Raw genomic sequence first — 20,422 nt, 5'->3', positions numbered from 1 at the left:
AGCCTCTAAAATGAGCCTCTCTCGGGGGAGAGAGGAGGGGGGCCCTGCCTCTACAATGACTCTCTTTCTGGAACATGACACCAGAGCTAAGAGGTGAGATGACAATTCTGTTGAATAATTATTATGTTTATTTCCAAAATGCTATATCCCCCCCCAAAAATCCCATCTGTTTTTTCATCAGATTGCTAATGGATGTGAACCTTCAATATTATTGTCCTCTGATTTTTTATTCATAGATTTCAGATGTTTATAAAACTGTTGTTTAGCTGGAATGGAATGTTAGTATCCTGTATATCTGACTGTGATATGTGGTTGTCTCACCTAGATATCTATATATCCATTGGAATGGAATGTTGGTATCCTGTATATCTGACTGTGATATGTGGTTGTCTCACCTAGATATCTATATATCCATTATTTAACAGGAATGTTGGTATCCTGTATATCTGACTGTGATATGTGGTTGTCTCATCTAGATATCTATATATCTATTATTTAACAGGAATCTTGGTATCCTGTATATCTGGCTGTGATATGTGGTTGTCTCACCTAGATATCTATATTTACATTTACATTTAAGTCATTTAGCAGACGCTCTTATCCAGAGCGACTTACAAATTGGTGCATTCACCTTATGACCTCCAGTGGAACAGTAGTGCATCTAAATCTTTTCAGGGGGAGGGGGGGTGAGAGGGATTACTTTATCCTATCCTAGGTATTCCTTAAAGAGGTGGGGTTTCAGGTGTCTCCGGAAGGTGGTGATTGACTCCGCTGTCCTGGCGTCGTGAGGAGTTTGTTCCACCATTGGGGGCCAGAGCAGCGAACAGTTTTGACTGGGCTGAGCGGGAACTGTACTTCCTCAGTGGTAGGGAGGCGAGCAGGCCAGAGGTGGATGAACGCAGTGCCCTTGTTTGGGTGTAGGGCCTGATCAGAGCCTGGAGGTACTGAGGTGCCGTTCCCCTCACAGCTCCGTAGGCAAGCACCATGGTCTTGTAGCGGATGCGAGCTTCAACTGGAAGCCAGTGGAGGGAGCGGAGGAGCTGGGTGACGTGAGAGAACTTGGGAAGGTTGAACACCAGACGGGCTGCGGCATTCTGGATGAGTTGTAGGGGTTTAATGGCACAGGCAGGGAGCCCAGCCAACAGCGAGTTGCAGTAATCCAGACGGGAGATGACAAGTGCCTGGATTAGGACCTGCGCCGCTTCCTGTGTGAGGCAGGGTCGTACTCTGCGGATGTTGTAGAGCATGAACCTACAGGAACGGGCCACCGCCTTGATGTTAGTTGAGAACGACAGGGTGTTGTCCAGGATCACGCCAAGGTTCTTAGCGCTCTGGGAGGAGGACACAATGGAGTTGTCAACCGTGATGGCGAGATCATGGAACGGGCAGTCCTTCCCCGGGAGGAAGAGCAGCTCCGTCTTGCCGAGGTTCAGCTTGAGGTGGTGATCCGTCATCCACACGGATATGTCTGCCAGACATGCAGAGATGCGATTCGCCACCTGGTCATCAGAAGGGGAAAGGAGAAGATTAATTGTGTGTCGTCTGCATAGCAATGATAGGAGAGACCATGTGAGGTTATGACAGAGCCAAGTGACTTGGTGTATAGCGAGAATAGGAGAGGGCCTAGAACAGAGCCCTGGGGGACACCAGTGGTGAGAGCACGTGGTGTGGAGACGGATTCTCGCCACGCCACCTGGTAGGAGCGACCTGTCAGGTAGGACGCAATCCAAGCGTGGGCCGCGCCGGAGATGCCCAACTCGGAGAGGGTGGAGAGGAGGATCTGATGGTTCACAGTATCGAAGGCAGCCGATAGGTCTAGAAGGATGAGAGCAGAGGAGAGAGAGTTAGCTTTAGCAGTGCGGAGCGCCTCCGTGATACAGAGAAGAGCAGTCTCAGTTGAATGACTAGTCTTGAAACCTGACTGATTAGGATCAAGAAGGTCATTCTGAGAGAGATAGCGGGAGAGCTGGCCAAGGACGGCACGTTCAAGAGTTTTGGAGAGAAAAGAAAGAAGGGATACTGGTCTGTAGTTGTTGACATCGGAGGGATCGAGTGTAGGTTTTTTCAGAAGGGGTGCAACTCTCGCTCTCTTGAAGACGGAAGGGACGTAGCCAGCGGTCAGGGATGAGTTGATGAGCGAGGTGAGGTAAGGGAGAAGGTCTCCGGAAATGGTCTGGAGAAGAGAGGAGGGGATAGGGTCAAGCGGGCAGGTTGTTGGGCGGCCGGCCGTCACAAGACGCGAGATTTCATCTGGAGAGAGAGGGAGAAAGAGGTCAGAGCACAGGGTAGGGCAGTGTGAGCAGAACCAGCGGTGTCGTTTGACTTAGCAAACGAGGATCGGATGTCGTCGACCTTCTTTTCAAAATGGTTGACGAAGTCATCTGCAGAGAGGGAGGAGGGGGGAGGGAGGAGGATTCAGGAGGGAGGAGAAGGTTGCAAAGAGCTTCCTAGGGTTAGAGGCAGATGCTTGGAATTTAGAGTGGTAGAAAGTGGCTTTAGCAGCAGAGAGAGAAGAGGAAAATGTAGAGAGGAGGGAGTGAAAGGATGTCAGGTCCGCAGGAGGCGGTTTTCCTCCATTTCCGCTCGGCTGCCCGGAGCCCTGTTCTGTGAGCTCGCAATGAGTCGTCGAGCCACGGAGCGGGAGGGGAGGACCGAGCCGGCCTGGAGGATAGGGGACATAGAGAGTCAAAGGATGCAGAAAGGGAGGAGAGGAGGGTTGAGGAGGCAGAATCAGGAGATAGGTTGGAGAAGGTTTGAGCAGAGGGAAGAGATGATAGGATGGAAGAGGAGAGAGTAGCGGGGAGAGAGAGCGAAGGTTGGGACGGCGCGATACCATCCGAGTAGGGGCAGTGTGGGAAGTGTTGGATGAGAGCGAGAGGGAAAAGGATACAAGGTAGTGGTCGGAGACTTGGAGGGGAGTTGCAACGAGGTTAGTGGAAGAACAGCATCTAGTAAAGATGAGGTCGAGCGTATTTCCTGCCTTGTGAGTAGGGGGGAAGGTGAGAGGGTGAGGTCAAAAGAGGAGAGGAGTGGAAAGAAGGAGGCAGAGAGGAATGAGTCAAAGGTAGGCGTGGGGAGGTTAAAGTCGCCCAGAACTGTGAGAGGTGAGCCGTCCTCAGGAAAGGAGCTTATCAAGGCATCAAGCTCATTGATGAACTCTCCGAGGAACCTGGAGGGCGATAAATGATAAGGATGTTAAGCTTGAAGGGGCTGGTAACTGTGACAGCATGGAATTCAAAGGAGGCGATAGACAGATGGGTAAGGGGAGAAAGAGAGAATGACCACTTGGGAGAGATGAGGATCCCGGTGCCACCACCCCGCTGACCAGAAGCTCTCGGGGTGTGCGAGAACACGTGGGCAGACGAAGAGAGAGCAGTAGGAGTAGCAGTGTTGTCTGTGGTGATCCATGTTTCCGTCAGTGCCAAGAAGTCGAGGGACTGGAGGGAGACATAGGCGGAGATGAACTCTGCCTTGTTGGCCGCAGATCGGCAGTTCCAGAGGCTACCGGAGACCTGGAACTCCACGTGGGTCGTGCGCTGGGACCACCAGATTAGGGTGGCCGCGTCCCACGCGGTGTGGAGCGTTTGTATGGTCTGTGCAGAGAGGAGAGAACAGGGATAGACAGACACATAGTTGACAGGCTACACAAGAGGCTACGCTAATGCAAAGGAAATTGGAATGACAAGTGGACTACACGTCACGAGTGTTCAGAAAGTTAAGCTTACGTAGCAAGAATCTTATTGACTAAAATGATTAAAATGATACAGTACTGCTGAAGTAGGCTAGCTGGCAGAGGCTGCGTTGTTGACTATGTAGGCTAGCTGGCATTGGCTGCGTTGTTGACACTACACTAATCAAGTCGTTCCGTTGAGTGTAATAGTTTCTACTGTGCTGCTATTCGGGGCTAGCTGGCTAGCTAGCAGTGTTGATTACGTTACGTTGCGTTAAAAGAACGACAATAGCTGGCTAGCTAACCTAGGAAATCGCTCTAGACTACACAATTATCTTTGATACAAAGACGGCTATGTAGCTAGCTATGTAGCTAGCTACGATCAAACAAATCAAGCCGTTGTACTGTAATGAAATGAAAAATGTGATACTACCTGTGGAGCGAAGCGAAAATGCGACCGGAATGTTGAGTGCAGAAGTTCTGTTCGGTAGACGTTGGCTAGCTGTTGGCTAGCTAGCAGAGTCTCCTATGTTAAGGACGACATAAAACTACACACTCTAAACTACACAATTATCTTGGGTACGAAGACAGCAAAGACAACTATGTAGCTAGCTAACACTACACTAATCAAGTCGTTCAGTTGAGTGTAATAGTTGTGCTGCTAATCGGTAGACGGTGGACTAGCTAACGGTGGACGTTAGCTAGCTGGCTAGCTGCAGGGCAGTGTAGACTGCGTTAGGACGACGAAATACGATAATTACGCAATTATCTATGATACAAAGACGGCTATGTAGCTAGCTATGTAGCTAGCTACGATCAAACAAATCAAGCCGTTGTACTGTAATGAAATGAAAAATGTGATACTACCTGTGGAGCGAAGCGAAATGCGACCGGAATGTTGAGTGCAGAAGTTCTGTTCGGTAGACGTTGGCTAGCTGTTGGCTAGCTAGCAGAGTCTCCTATGTTAAGGACGACATAAAACTACACACTCTAAACTACACAATTATCTTGGGTACGAAGACAGCAAAGACAACTATGTAGCTAGCTAACACTACACTAATCAAGTCGTTCAGTTGAGTGTAATAGTTGTGCTGCTAATCGGTAGACGGTGGACTAGCTAACGGTGGACGTTAGCTAGCTGGCTAGCTGCAGGGCAGTGTAGACTGCGTTAGGGCGACGAAATACGATAATTACGCAATTATCTATGATACAAAGACGGCTATGTAGCTAGCTATGTAGCTAGCTACGATCAAACAAATCAAGCCGTTGTACTGTAATGAAATGAAAAATGTGATACTACCTGTGGAGCGAAGCGAAATGCGACGGAATGTTGAGTGCAGAAGTTCTGTTCGGTAGACGTTGGCTAGCTGTTGGCTAGCTAGCAGAGTCTCCTATGTTAAGGACGACATAAAACTACACACTCTAAACTACACAATTATCTTGGGTACGAAGACAGCAAAGACAACTATGTAGCTAGCTAACACTACACTAATCAAGTCGTTCAGTTGAGTGTAATAGTTGTGCTGCTAATCGGTAGACGGTGGACTAGCTAACGGTGGACGTTAGCTAGCTGGCTAGCTGCAGGGCAGTGTAGACTGCGTTAGGACGACGAAATACGATAATTACGCAATTATCTATGATACAAAGACGGCTATGTAGCTAGCTAAGAAGAAATTGCTAAGATTAGACAAATCAAACCGTTGTACTATAATGAAATGTAATGAAATGTAATACTACCTGCGGACCGAGTGCAGATGCGACCGCTCGCTCCAACCCGGAAGTCTCCGGGTATCCTGTTAAATATCCATTATTTAACAGGAATGTTGGTATCCTGTATATTAGACTGTGATATGTGGTTGTCTCATCTAGATATCTATATATCCATTATTTAACAGGAATGTTGGTATCCTGTATATTAGACTGTGATATGTGGTTGTCTCACCTAGATATCTATATATCCATTATTAAACAGGAATGTTGGTATCCTGTATATTAGACTGTGATATGTGGTTGTCTCACCTAGATACATGTATCTATAGATAAATGCACTTACAGATGCCAAATCTATTTCTCACAGCAGGAAAATAACAGCAAATGTGCATTTTTATATGGTTTGTAATCAAGGGACATTGTTGTTGTGGTTGATCCATTTTACATCAAATCCAGTCTGACATTTTGAAGTGAAATTACAAATGTTAGAAGCCTTTATAAAGCCTGAGTGGATTCATCATTTATTTAAACAATAAAATAACATTTCCCAACATTTCTGAAAATGGATATATAGCGTTTTGGAATGAAACTCTTCTTATGTTTCCCCATCTGAGCTCAGAGTAGATGAGAGATGTAATGTTTGTCTCTGTTGTGTTGAAGACCAATCAAGCAGGAGAGACCAGCCTCCCCTGTTCCCAGCTGTGTGTCCATGAAGAGTGACTGGTCTATGGATCCTCCTCTATACTTTAGAGAGGGAGACTTTTCTACTGAACAAAGGTAAGAAGAACTGTACCTCTCCCATTTTCCCATTTCTTGTTGTTGTTTTCTGTTTTCATAATCCATAGGCTAAACATTTGCATAGTCCTAAAACAATATTAAACAAACACAACATTCCCTCCCTGTGTGTGTGTGCATGTACGTGTGTGTGTGTGTGTGTGTGTGTGCATGTATGTGTGTGTGTGTGCATGTACGTGTGTGTGTGTGTGTGTGTATGTGTGTGTATGTATGTGTGTGTGTGTGTGTGTGTGTGTGTGTGTGTGTGTGTGTGTGTCTTTGTGTGTGTGTGTGTGTATGTGTGTGTGTGTGTGTGTATGTGTGTGTGTCTGTGTGTGTGTGTGTGTGTATGTGTGTGTGTGTGTATATGTGTGTAATGTGTGTCTGTGTGTGTGTGTGTGTGTGTGTGTGTGTGTGTGTGTGTGTATGTGTGTGTGTGTGTGTGTGTCTGTGCGTGTATGTGTGTGTGTGTGTGTATGTGTGTGTGTGTGTGTGTGTGTCTGTGTGTGTGTATGTGTGTGTGTGTGTGTGTGTGTGTGTGTGCACTCCCTGGATGAGGACATGTAATATCATGTTTTGTCCACAGAAACCAACAGGAGAGATCAGAGTCAGAGATTCTCAGTGGTCAGTCTTCCCAGAGTCATCAAACAGACCTGGCCTCCATATTCAGTGTATGTGGTCCTGTTATGTACATTTGTTTTTGTTTACCTCAAGTAAAGTTGATCTGTCAATCATTCATTAATGTGTTAATGAGAAAGCATTTCTTCTCTTGCTTAACTTATTTACTTAATTTATTCCAGATGCTTGAAGAGAAAATTATGACATTTGTGAAGAACGAGCTGAAGATGTTCAAGAGGATTCTTAGTCCAGAACTCCCAGAAGGCTTTGAGAGTCAGAAACAGGATAAGGAAGTGGTGGACCCTGAAGATGAGCAGCAGGAGAGCAGTGCCAGAGAGGGGGCTCTGAAGATCACATTGCACATCCTGAGGAAAATGAACCAGAAGGAGCTTGCTGACACACTGGAGAAATGTAAGATCTGTCTGCCTCATGTTGAATGCTGTTTTATAACATTTAAAAGCTGTAGCTAAAGTACAGCTAAAGTAGCTGTGTAACTCAATGATATTGTAGCAGCCTTAACACAACACCTAGTGACCTCATCAAGTAGCAGCAGGGATGTGTTGTGGTGATTCATTTAGAGAGAGAACATTAATAATACCATCAATAATACCAATAATAATATAATCAGTCACATTTACACATTTATACAGTCAGTTAAGAGAATAAATTATTATAATGTACAACTTTATAACAGTCCTACAATACTGTAGGCATTAAAACAGACTATAATAATATAGTAATATTAATATCCTCTGTGTTATTTCTAGATTCAGATGAGCTTGCTGTGATTTGCCAACGTGAACTCAAATCTAATCTAAAGAAGAAGTTTCAATGTGTATTTGAGGGGATCGCTAAACAAGGAAACCCAACACTTCTCAATAAGATCTACACAGAGCTCTACATCACAGAGGGTGGAACAGGAGAGGTCAATAATGAACATGAGCTGAGACAGATTGAGACAACAACCAGGAAACAAGCAAGACCAGAGACTGCAATCAAATGTAACGACATCTTCAAACCCCTAACTGGACAAGACAAACCTATCAGAACTGTGCTGACAAAGGGAGTTGCTGGCATTGGAAAAACAGTCTCTGTGCAGAAGTTCATTCTGGACTGGGCTGAAGGAAAAGCAAATCAGGATGTCCAATTTGTATTTTCATTCCCTTTTCGGGAGCTGAATTTGATGAAAGAGGACAAACACACTTTCATTGAACTTCTCAATCACTTCTCAATGGAAACCAAACAATCAGGAATCTCCATCTACAACAAGTACAAAGTTCTGTTCATCTTTGATGGTCTGGATGAGTGCCGACTGCCCCTAGACTTCCAGAAGAACAAGATCTGTTGGGACGTCACAGAGTCAACCTCAGTGGATGTTCTGCTGACAAATCTCATCAAGGGAAATCTGCTTCCCTCTGCTCTCCTCTGGATAACTACCCGACCTGCAGCAGCCAATAAGATCCCTTCAGGGTGTGTTGACCAGGTGACAGAGGTACGAGGGTTCAATGACCCACAGAAGGAGGAGTACTTCAGGAAGAGATTCAGTGATGAGGACCTGGCCAGCAGAATCATCTCACACATAAAGACATCAAGGAGCCTCCACATCATGTGCCACATTCCAGTCTTCTGTTGGATTTCTGCAACAGTCTTTGAACACATGCTGAAACATAAGAGAGAAGAGATGCCCAAGACTCTGACTGAGATGTACACACACCTTGTGGAGTTTCATACCAAACAGAAGAATGAAAAGTATCTTGGGAAAGAAGAGACAGGTCCACACTGGAATAAAGAGAGCATTCTGTCACTGGGAAAACTGGCTTTTCAACAGCTTGTGAATGGCAATCTGATTTTCTATGAAGAAGACCTGAAAGAGGCTGGCATTGATGTCAATGAAGCCTCAGTGTACTCAGGATTGTGCACACAGCTCTTTAAAGAGGAACGTGGGCTGTACCAGGACAAGGTGTACTGCTTTGTTCATCTGAGCATTCAGGAGTTTCTGGCTGCTGTATATGTGTTCCTCTCATTCATCAACAACAATGAGAATCTAATGGACAAACTGCAAACAAAAGACAAGTCTGTAGTTACTGTCTACAAGAGTGCTGTGGATAAAGCCTTACAAAGTCAGACGGGAAACCTAGACCTTTTCCTCCGCTTCCTTCTGGGCCTCTCACTGGAGTCCAATCAGAAGCACTTACAAGGTCTACTGACAAAGACAAGAAGCAGCTCACAGAGCCATGAAGAAATAGTCAAGTACATCAAGGAGAAGATCAGGGAGAATCCCTCTCCAGAGAGGAGCATCAATTTGTTCCACTGTCTGAATGAACTGAATGACCATTCTCTAGTGGAGGAGATCCAAAGCTTCCTGAGATCAGGAAGTCTCTCAAAACCCAACCTGTCACCTGCACAGTGGTCAGCTCTGGTCTTTGTGTTGCTGACTTCAGAAAAGGATCTGGATGTGTTTGACCTGAAGAAATACTCCAGATCAGAGGAAGGTCTTCTGAGGCTGCTGCCAGTGGTCAAAGCCTCCAGAGCTGCTCTGTGAGTAAATATAATTACATTTAAGAACTAATCATCAGGAAGAAATATTCAGTTTAGAGAAAAATATGTATTATAATATGTGTATAATATTATATTGAAAAACATATTGAATAAATTAATTGATTTTCACATTAGTATAACAATATGACCATACAATTCTAGGAAACGGAAGTTGAATCTATATGTTGTTTGGGAGAATAAACCAAATGCATCTGCCATTGTCCTTCTACACTACTGGTGTTAAATTATCAGTGTGTTTGTGAAGTCATGATGATCTCTTTGTCAGGCTGTCAGGCTGTGGAGTCACAGAGGAAGGCTGTGCTTCTCTGGTCTCAGCGCTGAGGTCAAACCCCTCACACCTGAGAGAGCTGGACCTGAGTAACAATGACCTGAAGGATTCAGGAGTGAAGCTGCTCTCTGCTGGACTGGGGAATCCCCACTGTAAACTGGAGACTCTGAGGTCAGTATTCCTGTAGTTGGTCATCAAGTGATAACTGTTCACCAGATCCACATGTGTTTACCAGACACACATATTCCACACCATATGTGTTTGGACAGTGAAGCTTACAGTTTTAAATTTGGTGCTCTGCTCCAGCGTTTTGGATTTGAGATATATTGTTTCATATTAGGTCACAGTAAAGAAAGTCACCTTTTATTTTTAGGTTAAAGGTGAGAGGTTAGCATGTTTTGTTGTAGCCTCTGTTCTTGGTAATGGTGAGAGGTTAGCATGTTTTGTTGTAGCCTCTGTTATTGGTAATGGTGAGAGGTTAGCATGTTTTGTTGTAGCCTCTGTTATTGGTAATGGTGAGAGGTTAGCATGTTTTGTTGTAACCTCTGTTATTGGTAATGGTGAGAGGTTAGCATGTTTTGTTGTAGCCTCTGTTATTGGTAATGGTGAGAGGTTAGCATGTTTTGTTGTAGCCTCTGTTATTGGTAATGGTGAGAGGTTAGCATGTTTTGTTGTAGCCTCTGTTATTGGTAATGGTGAGAGGTTAGTATGTTTTGTTGTAGTCTCTGTTATTGGTAATGATGAGAGGTTAGCATGTTTTGTTGTAGCCTCTGTTATTGGTAATGCTGAGAGGTTAGCATGTTTTGTTGTATCCTCTGTTATTGGTAATGGTGAGAGGTTAGCATGTTTTGTAGTAGCCTCTGTTATTGGTAATGGTGAGAGGTTAGCATGTTTTGTTGTAGCCTCTGTTATTGGTAATGGTGAGAGGTTAGCATGTTTTGTTGTAGCCTCTGTTATTGGTAATGGTGAGAGGTTAGTATGTTTTGTTGTAGTCTCTGTTATTGGTAATGATGAGAGGTTAGCATGTTTTGTTGTAGCCTCTGTTATTGGTAATGGTGAGAGGTTAGCATGTTTTGTTGTAGCCTCTGTTATTGGTAATGGTGAGAGGTTAGTATGTTTTGTTGTAGTCTCTGTTATTGGTAATGATGAGAGGTTAGCATGTTTTGTTGTAGCCTCTGTTATTGGTAATGATGAGAGGTTAGCATGTTTTGTTGTATCCTCTGTTATTGGTAATGGTGAGAGGTTAGCATGTTTTGTAGTAGCCTCTGTTATTGGTAATGGTGAGAGGTTAGCATGTTTTGTTGTAGCCTCTGTTATTGGTAATGCTGAGAGGTTAGCATGTTTTGTTGTAGCCTCTGTTATTGGTAATGCTGAGAGGTTAGCATGTTTTGTTGTAGTCTCTGTTATTGGTAATGGTGAGAGGTCAGTATGTTTTGTTGTAGCCTCTGTAACTTTCTCAGTCATTATTATTCATGATTCATTCATGATCTTTCTCAGTCAAGGCGTCACAGGCTTGATGTCTCATTGTGTTCGAGGAATATGGGACCAGATATACTTTTGACTAATTTAATACACTTTAAGTGTCAGAATACTTATGACTTCTTCAAATGGGGGGACTAGATACATAAAATGCTCTAATTTTTCTAAACGTTGAAACAGATATGTATTAAATTACCCTCAAATAAAAGGTGACATTATATACTGTCACCTCATATGAAACATTTGATCTGAAATCCAAAATGCTGGAGTATAGAGCCACATTTAAAATGTTAGCTTCACTGTCTAAATAGATATGGTGTGGACTGTAATACTCAATACAATCTAAATCTGATTCCTCACTGTCTAAATAGATATGGTGTGGACTGTATACTCAATACAATCTAAATCTGATACCTCACTGTCTAAATAGATATGGTGTGGACTGTATACTCAATACAATCTAAATCTGATACCTCACTGTCTAAATAGATATGGTGTGGACTGTATACTCAATACAATCTAAATCTGATACCTCACTGTCTAAATAGATATGGTGTGGACTGTATACTCAATACAATCTAAATCTGATACCTCACTGTCTAAATAGATATGGTGTGGACTGTATACTCAATACAATCTAAATCTGATACCTCACTGTCTAAATAGATATGGTGTGGACTGTATACTCAATACAATCTACATCTGATACCTCACTGTCTAAATAGATATGGTGTGGACTGTATACTCAATACAATCTAAATCTGATACCTCACTGTCTAAATAGATATGGTGTGGACTGTTTACTCAATACAATCTATATCTGATACCTCACTGTCTAAATAGATATGGTGTGGACTGTTTACTCAATACAATCTAAATCTGATACCTCACTGTCTGTCTTCTGACTGATACTGCTTTTTAAACTGGTCTGGTCAGTCTACTATAATATTTGTACTATACATGTTTCTATCTGCAGGCAATACTTTGATCATTTGTTAATTCTAATAATGAAACATTCATGTATGAATAGATATGGAAGGTTTCAGGACACTGATATATCTGAATATTTTTTATATCTGACTATTTAAAAAACATATACTGCCACGATTTTCACAACCTAAGAATGTTTCTATCACAAATGATATGGCAGAACAGGCAACTAAACATAGAATAACAACCCACAAACAAACCAAGAAATATGTATACAACGATAAACAGCTGCCTCTGATTGAGAACCAATCCAGGCAACCATAGACATATAAACACCTAGACTAGACAAACCCCATAGACATATAAACACCTAGACTAGACAAACCCCATAGACATATAAACACCTAGACTAGACAAACCCCATAGACATATAAACACATAGACTAGACAAACCCCATAGACATATAAACACCTAGACTAGACAAACCCCATAGACATATAAACACCTAGACTAGACAAACCCCATAGACATATAAACACATAGACTAGACAAACCCCATAGACATATAAACACCTAGACTAGACAAACCCCATAGACATATAAACACCTAGACTAGACAAACCCCATAGATGTACAAAAACTAAACAAGCCCTCGTCACACCCTGACCTAACTAAAATACTAAAGAAAACAAAGTGAACTAAGGTCAGGCAATACTTTGATCATTTGTCATTTATAATGATGATACATTAATTATGAATAGATATGGAAGGTTTCTGGACACTGATATATCTGAATATGTTGAAAAAATATACTGCCACTATTTTCACCACCAAAGAATAGCAGTGTGATTTTAATATGATTTGACTCTTTGCAGGCTGTCAGGCTGTCTAGTCACAGAGGAAGGCTGTGCTTCTCTGGTCTCAGCTCTGAGGTCAAACCCCTCACACCTGAGAGAGCTGGACCTGAGTAACAATGACCTGAAGGATTCAGGAGTGAAGCTGCTGTCTGCTGGACTGGGGAATCTCCTCTGTAAACTGGAGACTCTGAGGTCAGTATTCCTGTAGAAGATGGCACGGGAGGCAGATGGTTAGAGTCTTTGATATTTATTAATATACTAAAAGAATAGCAGTGTGGTTTAAGGCACAAGGCGAGACCCAGATGGCTGGGGAGGCAGATGGTTAGAGTCTTTGATATTTATTAATATACTAAAAGGGGGAGGCAAGAGAATGGTCGTGGACAGGCCAAAGGTCATAACAAGATCAGAGTCCAGGAGGCACAGAGTGGCAGACAGACTAGAGGTCAGGACAGACAGACTGGACAGGACAGGCAGACTGGTCAGGCAGACTAGAGGTCAGGACAGGCAGACTGGACAGGACAGGCAGACTGGTCAGACAGACTAGAGGTCAGGACAGGTAAACTGGACAGGACAGGCAGACTGGTCAGGCAGACCAGAGGTCAGGACAGGCAGACTGGTCAGGACAGGTAGACTGGTCAGGCAGACTAGAGGTCAGGACAGACTAGAGGTCAGGACAGACAGACTGGTCAGGCAGACTAGAGGTCAGTTCAGGCAGACTGGTCAGGACAGGCAGACTGGTCAGAACATGCTAGAGGTCAGGACAGGCAGAAGAGGTCAGGACAGGCAGAATGGTCAGGCAGGCTAGAGGTCAGGACAGGCAGACTGGTCAGACAGACTAGAAGTCAGGACAGGCAGACTGGTCAGGCAGGCTAGAGGCCAGGACAGGCAGAATGGTCAGGCAGGCTAGAGGTCAGGACAGGCAGAATGGTCAGGCAGACTAGAGGTCAGGACAGGCAGAATGGTCACTAAGGCTAGAGGTCAGGACAGGCAGACTGGTCAGGCAGGCTAGAGGCCAGGACAGGCAGAATGGTCAGGCAGGCTGGAGGTCAGGACAGGCAGACGAGGTCAGGACAGGCAGAATGGTCAGGCAGAAGAGGTCAGGACAGGCAGAATGGTCAGGCAGAAGAGAGGTCAGGACAGGCAGAATGGTCAGGCAGGCTAGAGGTCAGGACAGGCAGAATGGTAAGGCAGACTAGATGTCAGGACAGGCAGAATGGTCAGGCAGACGAGAGGTCAGGACAGGCAGAATGGTCAGGCAGGCTAGAGGCCAGGACAGGCAGAATGGTCAGGCAGGCTAGAGGTCAGGACAGGCAGAAGAGGTCAGGACAGGCAGAATGGTCAGGCAGGCTAGAGGTCAGGACAGGCAGAATGGTCAGGCAGGCTAGAGGTCAGGACAGGCAGAATGGTCAGGCAGGCTAGAGGTCAGGACAGGCAGAATGGTCAGGCAGGCTAGAGGTCAGGACAGGCAGAATGGTCAGGCAGGCTAGAGGTCAGGACAGGCAGAATGGTCAGGCAGGCTAGAGGTCAGGACAGGCAGACTGGTCAGGACAGGTAGACTGGACAGGACAGGCAGACTTGTCAGGCAGACTAGAGGTCAGGACAGACTAGAGGTCAGGACAGACAGACTGGTCATGCAGACTAGAGGTCAGGACAGGCAGAAGAGGTCAGGACAGGCAGGCTGGTCAGGCAGGCTAAAGGTCAGGACAGGCAGACTGGACAGGACATGCTAGAGGTCAGGACAGGCAGAAGAGGTCAGGACAGGCAGAATGGTCAGGCAGGCTAGAGGTCAGGACAGGCAGACTGGTCAGACAGACTAGAGGTCAGGACAGGCAGACTGGTCAGGCAGGCTAGAGGCCAGGACAGGCAGAATGGTCAGGCAGGCTAGAGGTCAGGACAGGCAGAATGGTCAGGCAGACTAGAGGTCAGGACAGGCAGAATGGTCAGGCAGGCTAGAGGCCAGGACAGGCAGAATGGTCAGGACAGGCTAGAGGTCAGGACAGGCAGAATGGTGAGGCAGGCTGGAGGTCAGGACAGACAAACGAGGTCAGGACAGGCAGAATGGTCAGGCAGAAGAGGTCAGGACAGGCAGAATGGTCAGGCAGAAGAGAGGTCAGGACAGGCAGAATGGTCAGGCAGGCTAGAGGTCAGGACAGGCAGAATGGTAAGGCAGACTAGATGTCAGGACAGGCAGAATGGTCAGGCAGGCTAGAGGTCAGGACAGGCAGAATGGTCAGGCAGGCTAGAGGTCAGGACAGGCAGAATGGTCAGGCAAGCTAGAGGTCAGGACAGGCAGAATGGTCAGGCAGACTAGAGGTCAGGCAGGCTAGAGGTCAGGACAGGCAGAATGGTCAGGCAGGCTAGAGGTCAGGACAGGTAGAATGGTCAGGCAGGCTAGAGATCAGGCAGGCTAGAGTTCAGGACAGGCAGAATGGTCAGGCAGACTAGAGGTCAGGCAGGCTAGAGGTCAGGACAGGCAGAATGGTCAGGCAGGCTAGAGGTCAGGACAGGTAGAATGGTCAGGCAGGCTAGAGGTCAGGAGGGGCAGAATGGTCAGGCAGGCTAGAGGTCAGGACAGGCAGAATGGTCAGGCAGACTAGAGGTCAGGCAGGCTAGAGGTAAGGACAGGCAGAATGGTCAGGCAGACTAGAGGTCAGGCAGGCTAGAGGTCAGGACAGGCAGAATGGTCAGGCAGACTAGAGGTCAGGCAGGCTAGAGGTCAGGACAGGCAGAATGGTCAGGCAGGCGGGTACAGAGTCCAGAAAACCGGGAGGAACAAATAGAAGCAGGAGTAGAGAAAAACGCTGGTTGACTTGATAAACATACAAGACAAACTGGTACAGAGAAACAGGAAACACAGGGATAAATACACCAGGGAAACAGAGGGATATATACACCAGGGAAACACAGGTATAAATACACCAGGGAAACACAGGGATATATACACCAGGGAAACACAGGGATAAATATACCAGGGAAACACACTGATATATACACCAGGGAAACACAGGGATAAATACACCAGGGAAACACAGGGACAAATACACCAGGGAAACACAGGGATAAATACACCAGGGAAACACAGGGATATATACACCAGGGAAACACAGGGATATATACACCAGGGAAACAAAGGGATAAATACACCAGGGAAACACAGGGATATATACACCAGGAAACACAGGGATATATACACCAGGGATAAATACATCAGGGAACACAGGGATATATACACCAGGGGAACACATGGATATATACACCAGGGAAACACAGGGATATATACACCAGGAAACACAGGGATATATACACCAGGGATAAATACACCAGGAAACACAGGGATATATACACCAGGGATATATACACCAGGGAAACACAGGGATATATTCACCAGGGATATATACACCAGGGAAACACAGGGATATATACACCAGGGATATATACACAAGGGAAACACAGGGATATATACACCAGGGAAACACAGGGATATATACACCAGGGATATATACACCAGGGAAACACAGGGATATATACACCAGGGATATATACACCAGGGAAACAAAGGGATATATACACCAGGGAAACACAGGGATATATACACCAGGGAAACACGGGGATATATACACCAGGGATATATACACCAGGGAAACACAGGGATATACACACCAGGGATATATACACCAGGGGAACACAGGGATATATACACCAGGAAAACACAGGGATATATACACCAGGGATATATACACCAGGGATATATACACCGGGGAAACACAGGGATATATACACCAGGGAAACGCAGGGATATATACACCAGGGAAACACAGGAATATATACACCAGGGATATATACACCAGTGATATATACACCAGGGAAACACAGGTATATATACACTAGGGATATGTACACCAGGGAAACACAGGGATAAATACACCAGGGATATATACACCAGGGAAACACAGGGATATATACACCAGGGATATATACACCAGGGATATATACACCAGGAATAAATACACCAGGGAAACACAGGGATATATACACCAGGGATATATACACCAGGGATATATACACCAGGGATATATACACCAGGGAAACACAGGTATATATACACCAGGGATATATACACGAGGGAAACACAGGGATATATACACCAGGGAAACACAGGGATATATACACCAGGGATATATACACCAGGGAAACACAGGGATATATACACCAGGGATATATACACCAGGGAAACAAAGGGATATATACACCAGGGAAACACAGGGATATATACACCAGGGAAACATGGGGATATATACACCAGGGATATATACACCAGGGAAACACAGGGATATATACACCAGGGATATATACACCAGGGGAACACAGGGATATATACACCAGGAAAACACAGGGATATATACACCAGGGATATATACACCAGGGAAATGCAGGGATATATACACCAGGGAAAGACAGGGATATATACACCAGGGATATATACACCAGGGAAACACAGGGATATATACACCAGGGATATATACACCAGGGAAACACAGGGATATATACACCACAGATATATACACGAGGGAAACACAGGGATATATACACCAGGGAAACACAGGGATATATACACCAGGGATATATACACCAGGGATATATACACCAGGGAAACACAGGGATATATACACCAGGGATATATACACCAGGGAAACACAGGGATATATACACCAGGGATATATACACCAGGGAAACACAGGGATATATACACCAGGGAAACACGGGGATATATACACCAGGGATATATACACCAGGGAAACACAGGGATATATACACCAGGGATATATACACCAGGGGAACACAGGGATATATACACCAGGGAAACACAGGGATATATACACCAGGGATATATACACCAGGGATATATACACCGGGGAAACACAGGGATATATACACCAGGGAAACGCAGGGATATATACACCAGGGAAACACAGGGATATATACACCAGGGATATATACACCAGGGATATATACACCAGGGAAACACAGGTATATATACACTAGGGATATGTACACCAGGGAAACACAGGGATAAATACACCAGGGATATATACACCAGGGAAACACAGGGATATATACACCAGGGATATATACACCAGGGATATATACACCAGGAATAAATACACCAGGGAAACACAGGGATATATACACCAGGGATATATACACCAGGGATATATACACCAGGGATATATACACCAGGGATATATACACCAGGGATATATACACCAGGGAAACACAGGTATATATACACTAGGGATATGTACACCAGGGAAACACAGGGATAAATACACCAGGGAAACACAGGGATATATACACCAGGGATATATACACCAGGGAAACACAGGTATATATACACCAGGGAAACACAGGGATAAATACACCAGGGATATATACACCAGGGAAACACAGGGATAAATACACCAGGGAAACACAGGGATATATACACCAGGGATAAAAACACCAGGGATATATACACCAGGGATATATACACCAGGGAAACATAGGGATAAATACACCAGGGATATATACACCAGGAATAAATACACAAGGGATATATACACCAGGGATATATACACCAGGGATATATACACCAGGGAACACAGGGATATATACACCAGGGATATATACACCAGGGAAACACAGGAATATATACACCAGGGATATATACACCAGGGATGTAACGGCGTTCGTCTGTTGTGGAAAGAGAGTCGGACCGAAATGCAGCGTGGTGGTTACTCATGATCTTTAATAAAGGAAAAAGGAACGATACATGAAATAACTTAATACTATGAAAACAACAAACGGAACGTGAAACTTATTACAGCCTATCTGGTGAATACAACACAAAGACAGGAACAATCACCCACAAGATACAAAGTGAAACTCAGGCTACCTAAATACGGTTCCCAATCCGAGACAACGAGAATCACCTGACTCTGATTGAGAACCGCCTCAGGCAGCCAAGCCTAACTAGACACACCCCTAATCATTCACAATCCCAATGCTATAAAACCCCAATACGAACACAACACATAAACCCATGTCACACCCTGGCCTGACCAAAATATATAACGAAAACACAAAACATATTGACCAAGGCGTGACAGAACCACCCCCTAAGGTGCGGACTCCCAGACGCACCTCAAAACCATAGGGAGGGTCCGGGTGGGCGTCTGTCCATGGTGGCGGCTCCGGCTCGGGACATGGATCCCTCTTCCTTAATGTCCTAGTTCCTACCCTTCGCGTCCTGGGATAATCCACACTCGCCGCCGACCATGGCCTAATAGTCCTCACCCAGAACCCCACAGAACTGAGGAGCAGCTCGTGACTGAGGGGCATCTCGGGACTGAGGGACAGCTCGGGACTGAGGGGCAGCTCGGGACTGAGGGGCAGCTCGGGACAGAAGGGCAGCTCGGGACAGAAGGGCAGCTCGGGACAGAGGGGCAGCTCGGGACTGAGGCAGCTCGGGACTGAGGGGCAGCTCAGGACTGAGGGGCAGCCCGGAACTAAGGGGCAGCCCGGAACTGAGGGGAAGCCCGGGACTGAGGGGAAGCCCGGGACTGAGGGGAAGCCCGGGACTGAGGGGAAGCCCAGGACTGAGGGGAAGCCCGGGACTGAGAGGAAGCCCGGGACTGAGAGAAAGCCCAGTACTGAGAGGAAGCCCAGTACTGAGATGAAGCTCAGGCAGGTAGTAGGCTCCGGTAGATCCTGGCTGGCTGGCGGATCTGGAAGATTCAGGTTGACTAGCAGATCTGGAAGATTCAGGTTGACTAGCAGATCTGGAAGATTCTGGTTGACTAGCAGATCTGGAAGATTCTGGTTGACTAGCAGATCTGGAAGAGACTGGTTGACTGGCAGATCTGGAAGAGACTGGTTGACTGGCAGATCTGGAAGAGACTGGTTGACTGGCAGATCTGGAAGAGACTGGTTGACTGGCAGATCTGGAAGATTCTGGTTGACTGGCAGATCTGGAAGAGACTGGTTGACTGGCAGATCTGGAAGAATCTGGTTGACTGGCAGATCTAGCTGCTCAATGCAGACTGACAGCTCTGACTGCTCCATGCAGGCTGACAGCATCCTGCAGACTGGCAGCTCTTTGCAGACTGGCAGCTCTGGCTGCTTCATGCAGACTGACAGCACCTTGCAGACTGACAGCTCTCTGCAGACTGGCAGCTCAGGCTGCTTCATGCAGACTGACAGCTCTGACTGCTCCATGCAGGCTGACAGCACCCTGCAGACTGACAGCTCTCTGCAGACTGGCATCTCAGGCTGCTTCATGCAGACTGACAGCACCTTGCAGACTGACAGTTCTCTGCAGACTGGCAGCTCAGGCTGCTTCATGCAGACTGACAGCTCTGACTGCTCCATGCAGGCTGACAGCACCCTGCAGACTGACAGCTCTCTGCAGACTGGCAGCTCAGGCTGCTTCATGCAGACTGACAGCTCCTTGCAGACTGACAGCTCCTTGCAGACTGACAGCTCCCTGCAGACTGGCAGCTCTTTGCAGACTGACAGCT

The 20,422-nt window shown here is 45.8% G+C and overlaps 2 protein-coding genes across 2 annotated transcripts in view; both read left to right on the top strand.

Moving 5' to 3' along the window:
* Positions 1 to 20,422, top strand: part of LOC135571042 (NACHT, LRR and PYD domains-containing protein 12-like) — a gene marked incomplete at its 3' end in the record, with an annotated part of 106,640 nt that overhangs the window by 42,253 nt on the left and 43,965 nt on the right. The window contains 2 exon segments of the mRNA XM_065016854.1: positions 9,597 to 9,770; positions 12,885 to 13,058. Of these exon segments, the coding sequence (XP_064872926.1) occupies positions 9,597 to 9,770; positions 12,885 to 13,058 (348 nt within the window).
* LOC135571044 (NLR family CARD domain-containing protein 3-like) lies at positions 5 to 9,314 on the top strand. The gene is made up of 5 exons (XM_065016856.1): positions 5 to 93; positions 6,041 to 6,157; positions 6,741 to 6,825; positions 6,955 to 7,183; positions 7,540 to 9,314. Exons 1-5 carry the CDS (start codon positions 11 to 13, stop codon positions 9,312 to 9,314), a joined length of 2,289 nt encoding a protein of 762 aa, XP_064872928.1. The 5' UTR covers positions 5 to 10.

Source organism: Oncorhynchus nerka, unplaced genomic scaffold (genome assembly GCF_034236695.1).
Source record: "Oncorhynchus nerka isolate Pitt River unplaced genomic scaffold, Oner_Uvic_2.0 unplaced_scaffold_832, whole genome shotgun sequence".
Lineage (NCBI taxonomy): Eukaryota > Metazoa > Chordata > Actinopteri > Salmoniformes > Salmonidae > Oncorhynchus > Oncorhynchus nerka.
This window is presented reverse-complemented; position numbering and strand designations above follow the sequence as displayed.

Coding starts and splice junctions, on each gene's coding strand:
- LOC135571044 (XM_065016856.1), top strand. CDS start 11: ATGAGCCTCTCTCGGGGGAGAGAGGAGGGGGGCCCTGCCTCTACAATG. Junction 6,158..6,740: donor GACTTTTCTACTGAACAAAG/GTAAGAAGAACT, acceptor TTTTGTCCACAG/AAACCAACAGGAGAGATCAG. Junction 6,826..6,954: donor ACCTGGCCTCCATATTCAGT/GTATGTGGTCCT, acceptor AATTTATTCCAG/ATGCTTGAAGAGAAAATTAT.